We start from the raw sequence: 15,007 nt of genomic DNA on the forward strand, positions 1-15,007 counted from the left end.
AGGGCTCTATATTCATTAATCATATATGTATATGATTATATTCTGTATAGTCTATGTTCTTTAACCTCAGTTGATGTGATAGAATCAGGAAATCCAAGGCCAACATGTATGTCTGTGCAAAATATGTATGGCTGTAACCAGTGTGCACATGTCTTGGGTGGATGCTAAGAATCTGTACTTTAAGGATTGGGTATCAGTTACAAAACAGAATAGGTACAGGCCAGGGTCTAAAGGTGCCTATTGGCTGTGTTACCCCAGGGGATGGGAAGGGGTCCTGAGCCCACGTTGTCTAACTCTACTTCCTCTCCACCCACTCCCCAGCTCCACGTCCCTTCCCCCTCCGGCAGTGAGAGCCAGCCCCCGGAATGTCGGACTCACAACTCAAACAACGTTGACTGCAGCAAAAGGCAAAAGCCACCACATCTCAATCAGCCCAGCCTTGCCACCTTGGGTGAGAGTGACACTGTGCCTTGGTCACTCTTGTCTTGGGCCATCTACTGTGGTCTCTGGCACATGGCAGGGGCCCCGGATATGGCTCCTAATGATGGAATAAACAAATTGGGACAAGATAAAATGTAATAGAGACAAATGGAAAGTTCTGCATTTAGTTACAAAAATCAAGCAATTTTATATGTTTCTACTGGGAAAAATTTGACAATATTTCATGTAAAACAAATCAGGGACTAGATGGCTGCACTAGAGAAACTCTCACACATGCCTACAAGGATGTACACAGTGTCTGAATTGTGAAAAACTGGAAACAACCTAAATGTCCACCAGATGAAGAATATATAATCAATTATGATTTGTTCATAAACTAGAATACTACACAGCAGTGAAAACAAATGAAACATACACATTTCAACATGGATAAGTGCCACAAACAGCATCGATAAAACTGTACAATATGCATACAGTATAATCAATTCACACAAAGTTAAAATACACACATTTCATATATGTGTGTACATATGTATGGCTTGGGAATACATCTACATATAGTACAAATAGAAAAAAATGCAGAAATGCATGAAAATAATAAACATCAAATCCAGGGTAGTTGTTGTGGAGAGGGAACAAAATGGGCTTGGGAAGGTCAATGTACACTGTTAACTGCATTCTTCTTTGTACTTTTTTTTACATTAAATATTGCATCTTTTAAAAATTATGGACATTTTAAATTATTATCTGCCTAAATGGACTTAAAAGTTGTGATGTCGAAATATAACCATTTTCTATAAACCTAGTCATATTAACATAAACAACAGGAAAAAATACCCAATGCAAGTTTTTAAATTATTGAATGAACAAATATGATTTTAGATCCTCATGTGATCGCCCACATTTTACTGTTTTTAACCTACAAATGGCAAATTCATAAGGCTCATCTAGTGAAATGTAATAAAGGAAATGCAACATTCTACATTTAGTCATTCAGTGAATCTGCCTCACATATTCCTGCTTTGGTGGCATTACAGGCAGGATCGTGCCCAGTTCCGGGACCCACATGTTCACAGGACAGGGACAAGTGTATGTCAAGAGAAGGGTGAACAGACGAACAGTCAAGACATTTGGATTCTGCTAACCCTGGACCTAAGGATTTGTTGAAGGATCTGAGAAAGCTTATATGGTGATGGGACAGCGTACTGGGGCCAATAACCTTGTTCAAATGTTTGAGTGAGTGAATGAACAAATAAATGAATGAATGGACTGACATATGAGAATGTAGATATATTCTGCATAGCTCCAGAGGCCTGACATGTTAGGAGCTGAAAGGAGGTAATTTTTTTTATTTTCATTAATCCTTACCCGAGAATATTTTTTCATTCATTTTGTAGAGGGAAAGGGAGAAAGAGAGAGAAAAACGTTTATGTGAGAGAGACATTGATTGATTGTCTCCGACCCTGACTCTGACTGGGGTTAGGGATCAAACGTGCAACCCAGTTACATGCCCTTGACCGGGAATCTGTGGGCTGATGCTCTAACTGCTGAGCCAAACCAGCCAGGGCAAGAAGGAGGGAATTTTTAATGCAACAAAGGAAGAACATCCTAATAATTGCAGCCATCTCAAAAAGTTTGGTTAGGTAGTAAGTTCCCTAAAACTAGTAGTAATCAAGGAAGTTTGCAGAGAATGCTGTTTGGGAAGCGGATTGGAATTTATGAGTTTGAAAATCTTATCTAACTCTAAGCGTCTAAACCAGTGGTTCTCAAACCTGAATGTGCATCAGAATCCCCTGGAGAGATTCAGGTCGATGGGTTCTACCCCACAGTTTTGGAGGCAGCAAGTCTGGGGTTGTGCCTGAGAATTCGCATTTCTAATAAATTCCCAGATGCTGCTGATGTCAGTGGTTCATGCACCATGCTTTGAGAACCTCTGCTCTTTAAAGAAAACAAAAAGCTTAAATTAAGTTTTTCTGTGCCTTGTGTTTTGTTCAGGCCATTGAAACAAGATTTCCCTGATTTACTGCCTCCAAATAGACTCCCACTGTGATCCTCTTCTGAAGGGAAGAGAGCATTTTTACTGGCCTTCCCCAAAGGCTTGTGGGAAGCCACAGCTCTTTGCTGTGTGTTAAGAGTATAAGGACCCTAGGATTCTTTCCAGGTACTGATATTAAATTTTCTTTGATTTATTTTCATTCCGTCATCTGTTTCTTACTTAACCAAGGGGCCGTGTCTTTACAATAATTAAGTGTGTGTTTGAGGCCAATAAACACAGTTATTTGACCACAAAAGGATCCAAGCTGGCTTAAAGCACACGCATGGCCTGGTCTGGCGATGCTACTGGCCACTGACTCTGGAATGCATCCTTGTCAAGCACTACTTTGGGGAAGAAGAAGGCAGAGGTGCCAAGAATTCTCTCTCTCTCTCTTTTTTAATTCAAAGGGGAAACTGTAAAACCTGAATCTCGAACCAGCTCCAGGAGCAGATAAACAAAGCCCAACCAAAATTTTTAAATTGTACATTTGTTTACTGGCGCAAGACTATTAATATCTGGTTTATTCACTCAAAAAAACAAAAAAACAAAAAAAAAACTATTGAGCTCCTATGTGTAGCTGGCACTGTTTTGGAACCTAGGGAAACAGCTGTAAATAAGACAGGCAAATGCCAAAAACATAAAAATTTATATGTCAGCTAGGAAAAAAAAAACAAACATAGTAGGTGCTGAGTTTGAAAACCCATGCCTTTCGCACAACCACCTCCTCTTGGTGCTTAGTTTTTGCCCAAATCCTAATGCTGCTAATGCTGAAAATAAACCGTACTGCCTCTGGAAAAGGCAAATGATCAGTGATAGAATGGGTGACTGTGATCTGTTCCTAAGATGCTTTTCTTTCATAATTTGAAAAAAAATCGCAGCCATCAGTAGTGAAGTCCCTGGAAATTATTTCTAGTTCACTGAAAAGGTTCGGTTGCATAAGAGCATGTTCAAATAAACAACCTGGAATAAAGAGTGGTTAAAATTTCACCCATATGTAATCAGCAGAGCTAGGTTTTTTCATGCATAGTCCAAAACTTTTTAAAAGCAAATGTTTTCTGAAGGCCACAACATAAATCTTAGGTGGTTTGTTGGAACAGTTTCACTGCAAATACTTTTTCAAAGGAGTCAGCTCTAAGGGCACTTCAGAGTTCTGATTTCATCAGATTATCTTAGCCAGAAGAATCCATCCAAGCTTCTCCACTTCGGTCATTCTTGGTGAAAATAGGAGAGTACCAGAACACAGGCGACAGAGCTTGCATATGAAATACAATTCTAGTACCTGTGGCCATGTCTGAATGAAGCCATTATTGCAAGGACCTTTGAATCACAACTATATCTAATAACAACTCCCACTTATTTGATGCAGAGACCATCTACTACTACTAACTGAGCACCTATGCATGCCAGGCACTACTGAACATTAATTATGAACCAAGCATTTCAGTTATTTTGTTTCCATTTGTTATTAAACCAAGCATTTTATGTACACAATCTTAAACATTTACAACGCTATGAAATCAATATCATCATCGTCCTTATTCTACAAGTAAAGAAAGCTAACACTTTCTACAAATAAACAAATTCAGAAAAACAAAATAACCTTCCCAAGGTCACATCCAGTGAGCAAATGGCAGAGTAGAAATTTACCCTCAGAGCCTTTCTCTCTTTCTTTTTTAAAAATGTTTTTATTGATTTTTTAGAGAGAGAGAAACATCGATGTGAGAGAGAAACATGGATCCGCTGCCTCCTGCACGCCCCCTACTGGTGATTGAGCCCTCAACCTGGGCATGTTGGATTTCCCAACCGGGAATCGAACCGGGATGTCTTAATCCATGGGCTGATGCCCAATCCACTGAGCCACACCAGCCAGGCCCAGAGCCTTTCTCTTCACACTATGGTTCAGTTCCTGCCCCAAGTAGCCTAGATGGGGGACTGGATTTGGGGTGGATTAGCAAAAGGCACATATTCCTCAAGATATTTTGCTATCATCAGCTAGAAAATTGTCAATATTACTATGTAGATCTATGATGACCACCATATGTGATGGGTGCCCCCACAGCTGTGCAGAAGCACAACCTGGAAACCTTAACCTGGTGCCATGTGGCCCCCATAAATGTATGCAGCACAACATGGTAAAAAAATCATGGCACCCACTGGTCTTCATTCCACCATGCACCTGGTACCAGCCCGGGTCGGCCACCCCTCACGCGCACTGTGCACTGCGATCGATAGTGTAGTTTTGGGGCCTGGGGAAGTTATAAACACTCTCAGAAACAGGCATTAAAAGCAGAGTTTCAGGCTGATCAACTTTTATAAGCAGAGACAGTTGCTGCGCTTGCGTGCCTGTGCATGAGCGTGTGCCGGTATGCGTGTGCATATGCTTCTTTTGAGGAAGAGCGAGATCAGAGTGTACCAATTAGGCAAACGATGCACCATGTGCGACTTCAGGAGAAAATGCCTAGTAGCTTCTGTGAGATAGTCACTGATAATATACCTATAAAAATAAGCCACATTCTTTATCAAAGGGCACCTTACTCCTTGTATCTGCTCCCCCACCCCCATCGTCTCCATGACCCAAGGATGAAACGGTCCTTCTTCCCTGCTTTCTTTCACACACAAGGCCCCTTCTAGAATCCAGAGGGGCACTTTTATAAGCTGCAAGCCACTCTAAAGTTAAATTCATTTATGTCTATCTTCAATGAGGAAAGGAAGAAAATTAAGCAGGAGAGACTGCATGGTGCAATGTCAAAGCCGGCTATAATTGAGTTTTAAAAAATAAACGAAAATAACTGTGAGTAAAATATGCCTGCTCTGCAGAATACAGTGTAGCTAAAAGTCTTCATTAAATGTTCCAGTGCGCACAGTGTTAGTGCGTGTTTGTGTGCTTGAGATTCTGTGAGATATCCTGGAGCTCATAAATACTGAAAAGGGACAGTTGCCATAGTAACTAAGTGCTATTTAATGAATACTGAAGAACTGAAGCTCATAGGAGAGTCTTAAATTGCCAGAACATGAGTTACTGCTGCTGCTATGGGCTGGCAAGTAACTCACAGGCCCTCTCTAATAAGATTTGGAACAAGTTGGCCAATTTGACCAGCCTCTGTCTGGCCCATATGACAACTCAAGATTCTGTCTTGACATTGTATGAAAACCATACCCTTGATTTCATCTCCTTGACTCTAAGTACCAAGACATTCTACAGAAATGGGCCAAACACAGGGAATGTGTCCTTAAATCTGAAGCTTTGACCCAAGGAGTGCAGTGTTAGGACACATATCTCTGTCACAACAATAGACACTGGCTCAGTGAGCCGGCGCGCTGAGTACAGCAGACTCTGTACTCCTGCAAAGGGCGAATGCTCCGTACGCACCCAGTGCAGTTTGTTTTTACTGTGCAATGACACAGAAGAACTGTTGCGGTTGGTTTTCGCAGGAACTTTTTACAGGCTAATAACGTCTTAGGTGATCTTTCATCGGGATGTCCAAACCTCCTCGACAGACTCCCACTCCCAATTCTCTCTCACCATCCATCACCACGTGTCAGATTTTTTACCCGGGGATCATCCATCTTTTTACAGGTTTAAAATAAAAAGATCACAGCTGCACTGCTTTTCTTTCCCCTGGTCTGCCTCAGTAACTTCAACCCGGTCCATTTTTAAGGCCACAGATGGTGTTGCAAGCATACGTACTTCTACATGCCATTAATAAGTAATGAGAATTTTTGAAAATGAAAACATCTATGTACCACAAAGCCAAAAATCATTAGCAAATGCATCCATTCTCCAGAGGCTGGCTGGTGCTTGCATAACCAGCAGCACTAATGGCCTGGTTGGGGCCCAAGCTCAGTGTGGGCTGTGGGCGCCCCCTTCAGGGTCTTGGGTGAATGTGCGTTGTTCTCATTTGAGATACTAACTAGTCAGCTGGGTACTTGTTTTTGCTAAAACCTGGCAGGAAATTTTGAAGGAAAATTTGGACCAACCTCTAATGGTGTGGTCAGACAAAAAACTTTCACATAACCGGCCTTAAGCTAATAGTAAAATTTGGTAAGAAAAAGAAATGGGAATGTCTTGCAAGAAAAAAAACAAAAAACCCTATTGATAGATATATCCATTTATTCATTTGATTAAACAATACTTCCCCACCAGATGCGCGCTGTTTAAAATCTTAATAAACAAAATTAAACTGAGACAGGCAGCTCATGGCCTCCTCACCTTCCCACGCCCTTCATGCCGGAGCCTGTTCTCTCCACTGAATCCCCAGCCTGCACGGCGGGCCCTGCATCCTTCCGCCACTGCCTCAGTCCTCCTGGCCAGACATCTCATTCACTCTTCTCTCCAACGTGGTGCTATGGCTGTGACTGTGCTGATAAAAGAATGAACTTCCTTCTTTGAACATCAATGGCATCTTGTTTCTGCCTTCATGTGATATTCTTAGCACGTCCCTTACACTGAGAGCGTCTGACTTTGTGTCTCATCTCCTCTCTCTAGACTGCCGGCTTCCTGAAGGCAGGGCCTGGCTCTTACACCACTTGACCCTCATGCCTGGCTCACAGTGCTGACCCAGTGCTGAGTGATGTGTGAGTGAAGGAACATGGGAAGCTGGCTCTCTTTTAACTTCACTGTCTTCCTTGTTAGACTGTTTAACCAGCTAATTGTTCCCCAACCTCAAAAACAAAGGGGAGACAGCCCTGGCTGGTTTGGCTCAGGGGTTAGAGCAACGGCCCACACACCAAAAAATTGCAGGTTCGATTCCTGGTCAAGGGCATGTACCTTGGTTTCAGTTTGATCCCCAGCCCTGGTTGGGGTCGCATCCAGTCAGTGTCTCTCTCTCACATCAATGTTTCTCGCTCTCCCTCCCTCCCACTCTATCTGAAAAATCAATGGAAAAATATCCTCAGGTGAGGATTAAAACAAAAACAGAAGGGGACACAGAGAAAAAAGTCCAGCGTGGTACTTCTTTCTCCCCTTGGAAAATCCATTCAACTTATATTCCTCTTCATTCATTCATTCTTTTAACATTCTTCATTGATGACTTGCAATAAATTTAAAGCACAATGTGAGAAGATGGGATTTTCCCTCTCACCATAACTGTTGTTGAATAAAACCTTTCCAATGTTCTTTTATACCATTTCTTTATTTTTCCCCAGTTTTACTGTGATATAAGTGACATATAACATTATGTGAGTTTAAGGTGTAAGGCATGTTGATTATACACACACACACACACACACACACACACACAGAAAAATAATTACCACCGTAGCGAGCTAACACTTTCATCATGTCAGATAATTACCATTGCTTTTCTGTGGTGAGAACACTAAAGATCTAATCCCTTAGCAACTTTCAAGTATATAATAGAGTGTCTGCCGTTTCTTTAACACATCATTCTTCCATGCAGTGTGGACAGCTATATCCTTCTCATTCACCCATTCAAGATTTACTGTGCTTTTACACTGGGCTGAACTGGGCCAGACCCTGGAGATATAGAATTAATTAAAACACAAAACTAGAGCATAATTCACCACTCTTTAACTATGGGCTGTGCATAGTGACTTCATTCTAAAAAGTACAATATTATGGAAAATGGAAGAAATAAGCAACTGCACAGTGGAGAGGCCTGGCAAGCCAGCCGACCCAGGTCAGCACCAGCAGTGGTAAGGCCTGGTGATAGCACATACCCTCGAACGGATGTGATGAAAATGGTACTTTACCTCTGCGGTCTTCCTCCTAAAACCCCTAGTCCAATGCTAACGATGAGAAAAAGACATCAGAAAAGTCACAACAGAAGGACATTCTTCAAAACACCTGACCAGTCCTCCTCAAAACTGCCAGGGTCATCAAAACCAAAAACAGTCAGAGAAACTGCCACAGACCATGAGAGCCTAAAGGGGACATGATGACTCCATGGCCTGTGGCATCCTAGATGGGAGCCTGAAATGGGAAAGGAATATTAGGCAAAAACTAAAGAAATGTCAATAAAGGATGGGCTCTAGTTAATAGTAACGTAGCAACATGGGTCCATCAATGGTAATGCACCCTAGGAATAGGAGATGCTAATGGAAACCGAGTGTGGGTACATGGGAACTCTGTTCTATCGTTCTTTTCTGGGATTCTAAAACTGTTCTGAAATAAAACACTTATTTATTTATTTTTAATGGGAAGAATGTTCATGAGAGAGAAGCACAGTGAGCAAGGGCTGTGGTACAGTGCTGCAAGTGGTGTGTGGCAGTCAGTAGCCCTCGGTCTGCAAGGTGTGAGGAGGCGGACTGTGACGCGGTGGGTAGTGGCCAGGGCAGTGGACCCTGAGGGCCACATGTGCACAGCTAGAGAAGGCGAAAGATGCTTGTGCATCAGAAAGTCCTGGGTGAGATCAGCACAGCCAGCACCGATGAGCAACGTTCTCATAACAACCAAGAGTCGAGGTTGGTGCTATGGTCGACCTAGATAAGGAATTAGCATACCGTTCCACAAAATTCTCTCTTTTAATATGAACCTCCATAAACACGCTTTCATAGAATAATGGATCTGAAAGAATATTTGAATGCAATATATTATTCTTTCAGATTCCTGATTCTATGAAGCTTCCTCTTTAACTGCCCCTACTCTCTCGTTTCCTGCATTCTGCAATTTTCACACTGAAAAAGATGAAGAATGATAGTGAAAAAAATTCTGATGGTAGCTTAGGGAAAATTCGTAAAGGGTTGGAGAAGCAAGAAATGGAATAATTCAAAGAAATACAAAGGGGGCTAAATAATTTAAATACACCCTGTGAAGTAAAAATACGTCTTCATTTTTTTCAAAAATAAAAAGGTTAAAAAAGGAAAAGAAAAATGAAAAAATTTCCAGTGTTTTAAAAGAATCCCAGGGTCAGAGAATACAGCCCTACAGTTTATCTGCCTCCCTGGTAACCGCAGGCAAAGCGAGCTGAGAACACCTAGAAACGATCATGTGCTCTGCAAAGGATGACCCCAGTCAAACTAGGTAAACAGAGAGGAGCCGTAGGAATCCATTTCTTGTCTTTGTGTAACCCTTTCTTAGCTTACAAAGCATTTTCACACATATTATCTCATGGAATTCTAAGGAAAACACAAAGTAGACATAACAATTATTAATCATCTAATTTTACAGATGAGAGACCTTCAGTGACCTGCGTAGGTCTCCCCTCGTCACCCCCTGGCACTGAGGGAGCTGGGACCACAGCACACGTCTGGTTGTCAGGTTGTGCTGGTTTTCACCGTGTGCCCAGATGAACACGACAGGCACACGCAGAGGAAGACTTCGTGCTGATAATCAAATGCCAATATGGATCATTACCCCAAAACACACATATATGAACATGTAAACATTTACAGTAGTCTTCTGTTCTCATGACTGTTATAAGGACAGGTATTGCATAAGAAATATTAAAGAACTGATCAAAGAGCTAGAAAGAAACTTAAAAGCACAAAAGCTTTTTAGTTTGACCTTAAGTTAGTTATTCTTAGACTAGAAATGGGGGAACTAAAGCAGGTAATATATAGACCTTCAAAAAAAAAAAAAAAAAAACGGAACATTTGGATCATTATGTGCTTTTCAGAAACAACTGAGCAGGAAAGGAAGGACAAACAATGTTACAGAAACCCGTACCGAACACTTGTGAGAAAGTGGTCTAAATTTATATCGTCGAAAAACATGACTCAAGGAGACATAATCACTGCCTATAAATATCCTTCAAGCAACAATATGCATGGTAAATAAAGTAAGTGAATTATACATAACCTTAGGTCCAGGTCATTTCTCTTTGTCCGGTTGTCTAGGGAAGACAATGCTTTACCTTTGAGCGGGTGTCCTCCTCAGAAACTAAAACAGCCAAAAAGATCTCAAGGCGGGGTCCCTGGAGGTACGCAGGTGTAGGGCTGAAGGACCATGGGGAGTGGCCTCCAGTGGCCCTCCACATCAACAATTAGACTGGATAGTCACATCCCTCAATAGGGTATTTTTATTTCTCCCTTACCTTTGAAATGGAATAATAAAGAATAGAATCAAATCCAAAAAAAGCTTTTGGTTACTGGACTGCTTGATTGAAAGGAAAAATGGACTCTGAATGCTCAAGTCCGCTGTGAAGTGCTCTGCTTTGATGGCAGGGACAGCATGGCACCGAATGTCATGAAAAGCATACAGGTTTGCAAAGTCAAAGACACCGGATCAGGGCTCTCATCGCAAGCCTGTCACAGACCCTGCTGTGCTACAAGCTTTCTCATGGCCATAAGGTGATCGTGTTCGTCTTCCTGTTACATCACAGTGTAGATACCAGAGCATTTTCAAGACCACGGCAGCTTCCCACGTGCAAATTATTACCAATGATGATCATTATTGTGACTCTCCCAGATGCTGTGCTTCAAAAACACCCTTTTCCACAAATCTTTCTTCCACATGATAGTTTTCTCCCTTTTACTTTTTTCTAGGTTTTCTGATTAAGTCTCATGAGCTCCTTATGCCACTAGTTATTTCAAAAGACCTATCTGGCCCCAGCACTTGGGGAAGCCTAAATTGCCTGAACTGCAGCAGAAATGACCTGGGCAGGCCCCTGCGGTGTACCATAGCCCTGGTAAAGCGACAGTGAGAACATCAGGAGCTTTCTAGACACAGCATGCTGCTCATTTCATCCACAGACCCACCAAGTCCCAGCAACATTCATTCACTGTCTTCCCAAGGACAATTTTCCTAGCCTTGAAGAGAAGCTGCCTGCATTTTGTTTGACTTGCCATTTCTTTCTTTCTTAATCCTCACCCGAGGACATTTTTACATTAATCTTCAGATAGAGCTGGAGGAAAAGGGAGGAAGAGAGAGAGAGAGAAACATCGATGTGAGAGAGACACATCGACTGGTTGCCACCCGCACAACCCCAACCAGGGCCAAGGATGAACCGCAACTGAGGTACGTGCCCTTGGCCAGAATTGAACCCAGGACTCTTTGGTCTGCAGGCGTTGCTCTTACCACTAGCGAGCCATACCGGCCAGGGTCGACTTGCTAGTTCTTATGCAGGGAGAGGGACTGAGATCATTTGATCACCAGATATTTCATCCTTAAACGGGCAGTGGTTTGTTAACATAATAACAGAGACCCTGCGTTGGGCCTTGTTGGTATCTTATGTAAATAAGACGCTCAAACCACCATTTACTGCATTCACTAAAGGCTACTTGCAATGACCAAGGACTGCCAGCTAGGAACTGGTCTCTCAGTTGGGACACGTGCTCAAAGGAGAACAGAGAGTGTCAAGCTCAAAAACACAAGTATTTTCTAAGGGAATCTTTGGGCTCATAGCAATGGTAGTCTAGTGCTTCTCAAATGGTCTTTTCCCCAGAGGGTACCCAGGAGCACTTCAATCGAAAGCAGGTCTTTGTGACACTATCACCCCCAAGAAACTGTAGACTTTTGCTTACAACAATGAAAAAGCCTAATAGACTTTGAAAACAATGCCTATACAATGAAGGCAAAAGGTCCTATGCTATGCCTGTTATACAGGCATGCGTGCACGCACACACACAACGTGTTAAAGCATTTGGAGTTTTCTCCATCACAACTGTCAAGTTCATAAAAGACACAAATCAGGATGCAGGTGTTGTCTGTGCTAACACCCTATAAAAGAAATGAACAGAGCTTCAGCTGCTCCTGAATGCTCTCCCGACTTGGAATTTGCCAGACCTGCAATATTAACATAGAATTATGGAAATTGGAAACAAAAAGCTGGAGTCTACTGGGAACGAGAGGCTCAGGATGAACTCAACTGGAAAATTTGGCTAACTAAAAGCGACATCCTTTGTGCTGGAATTTTTCTGTCTGAAAGCTTTTAAAAAGGCTGTAATTATTTTGAGTTTTCAATTCATCCCTTTCAAACTAAGCTTTTTATTTTCTTTGTTGCTCTGTACCTTTCCTCTGTGTGAATTCGGGTGTTTGCCAAGCACTAAAGTGGTAAATTCATATTGGTTGTATACACATATACATTTCCAGGGAATCATAAGCAACACAACTTTTGCATCCTCTATGCCAAGAAAAACAAAAGGATATTTGTACACCAAAACCTTTATCTTGTGCACAGGCTCAAAATACCTGAGCATGACCAAATAAATCACCCAAGAAGAAATTGCTGATTGAGGTCAATGAATAATTTCTTTGCAAGTTAGTACTTTTTCTGCACCGTGAATCTAAGGAATGTAAGAACTTAGACTCACCTCGTGGCTTTTGGGTCCCAAATCACAATGTCAGCATCTGATCCTACAGCTATTCTTCCTTTTCTTGGATAGAGATTAAAGATTTTAGCTGCATTTGTGCTGGTAACTGCCACAAATCGGTTTTCGTCCATTTTACCACTGTGCTGCAAAACCAGGAAAAAATGCATTTGGTCTAATGACCAATATTTTAAAATTGCCTATCAACCAAAGTATAAAACTTGTATCCCTCAGAACCAAGTAGAATTGCATTTAATTTCTTATATTGTGGAGCTAAACACATCTCATAATGATATAAGTGGGGATGAGGGGGTAACATATGGGAGCCCAAAGATAACTTTTCAAAAATACATCAGCTTAAAAATATATATTTCCATTATTTTTTTTCCATCCTTCTCAGAATCAAATAGACAACAGCTAAATGTTAGCAGTGGTATTTCTAATTCTCGTTTCATGTTTACCACCACCACCTACTACATTTATAATCTGGCTTAATTATTGTGGACCAAAGATATATGAGTGATCATGCAGATATTAGATGGGATATTATAGAGTTAGGGTAAGACAGACTTTTAAATTGGGTGACAATACTTTTTGAAAGAGCAAGAATCAGCTCAAGAGTTTCAATTTTGTGCAATTAATTTTACATGAGCCAACAATTATGGACAGTATAATTCAAAAGATTTTTAAGTGGACATAGAGGGCTGTGATCCCATTAAAATTAATTTTTTTAATGTTGAGAGTTTATCTCTATATACATTTATAAAGTAAAAGCATCCTTAAGGTTTATTTCATTATCAAAGATTCCCTGTCTCAAAAAAACTTAAACCCAGCTGGGCTGGCTCAGTTGGTTGAGCGCTGTCCCATGCACCAGGAGGTCGCCAGTTCAATTCCCAGTCAGAGCACACGCCCAGGTTGTAGGCTTGATCCCCATTAGGGGACGTGCAGGAGGCAGCTGATGTTTCTCTCTCATTGATGTTTCTGTCTCTCTCCCTCTCCCTTCCTCTCTCTGAAATCAATTTAAAAAATAAAAATTAAGAATTATATCCTGAAAGTAATATTCCCATAAGTAAATCATCTTTTTTTTTTCATCCTCACCCAAGGACATTCTTCGATATTTTGTTCAGATAGAGTGGGTGGGAGAGAGAGAGAGAAAAACATTGACAAAAGGGACACATTGAGTGACTGCCACCCACACGACCCAACCAGGGTCGGGGACAAACTGCAACCGAGGTACGTGCCCTTAGCGGGAACTGAACCCAGGTCTCTCTGGACCGCAGGCCGATGCTCTAACCACTGAGCCAAACTGGCCAGGGCAAGTAAATCATCTTAATGTTTCAGAAAATAACATTGTTCCTTATATAATACTAAGAAATATTCAATCACTTTAAAGCCACTCATACACTTGGGAAATGTAATAGATTATAAAAACCTGCTATAATAAAGATACTCATTGTAATAACATAAGTTCTAAGAGAAAGGTTGGACTGTTATCAAGAAAACCTAAGAAAAAAAACCAGAAGAGAAGTCATCCGGGATGGTTACAGTCAGGGCATAGAATAAGGGTGGGGGTGAAGAGGATGTGCTGAAAGACAAGGCTATCGAGTTGTTTTAAAGATCCTTACAGGTATATTAATTATTCAAATAGCATCCTATAAGTAATGGAGAAAAAGAAAGGGTTTTAGAGAGGAAAGTAGCATGAACAGACCTTCGTTGATGAAAGGCCACTCTGGTCCTGGGGTACAGTATGGAATAGATTGTAGCAAGCAAGGCTGGAGGCATGAACACCAGCTGTGGGGACTACTGCAACAGTCCAAACAACAGATGGGCCTCTAGCGAGGGTGGCAGACGTGACGATGGAAATAACATTGACAAGATCTGGTAGCTGATTAGAGGTAGAAGTGAGTGGTGCCGGTAGGGATTCTGAGGAATGAGACGTGAATAATGCATCATCTAAGGGAGGGCCTCTAGCAGAAGGGTGAGAACGGCACGAAAATGGGGACCCAGGTCTGACCAGGCAGGTGTCCCCTGCTGACCTTTACAACTGCACATCCAACTGGCTAGGCAGGTCAACATGTGAACATGTAGCCGTTTGATTCTTCTCCATCCTCAGGGACAAATTTTAACTCATGGGAATTTTAAAAAATCTTTTTCTAGACTTTAAATTATTATTTATGTGCCCTCACACAGCTGTTTTTAAAATACAACATCCAGGGGTTCTTAAAAAGAGACATCTACAAATATTTCATAAAAAGGAATTATAAACATAATAAAAATTCTTCACTGTAATTTTGATCATTCCAAGAATTTATATCGGTGACA

The 15,007-nt window shown here is 41.4% G+C and overlaps 1 protein-coding gene across 1 annotated transcript in view; it reads right to left on the minus strand.

Moving 5' to 3' along the window:
- The window catches only part of DPYS (dihydropyrimidinase), a 98,559-nt gene that overhangs the window by 40,119 nt on the left and 43,433 nt on the right, over nucleotides 1–15,007 (minus strand). The window contains exon 7 of the mRNA XM_036264151.1: nucleotides 12,689–12,831. Within this exon, the coding sequence (XP_036120044.1) occupies nucleotides 12,689–12,831 (143 nt within the window). The remainder of the gene's footprint in view (nucleotides 1–12,688; nucleotides 12,832–15,007) is intronic.

This window comes from Molossus molossus, unplaced genomic scaffold (genome assembly GCF_014108415.1).
Source record: "Molossus molossus isolate mMolMol1 unplaced genomic scaffold, mMolMol1.p scaffold_m16_p_16, whole genome shotgun sequence".
Lineage (NCBI taxonomy): Eukaryota > Metazoa > Chordata > Mammalia > Chiroptera > Molossidae > Molossus > Molossus molossus.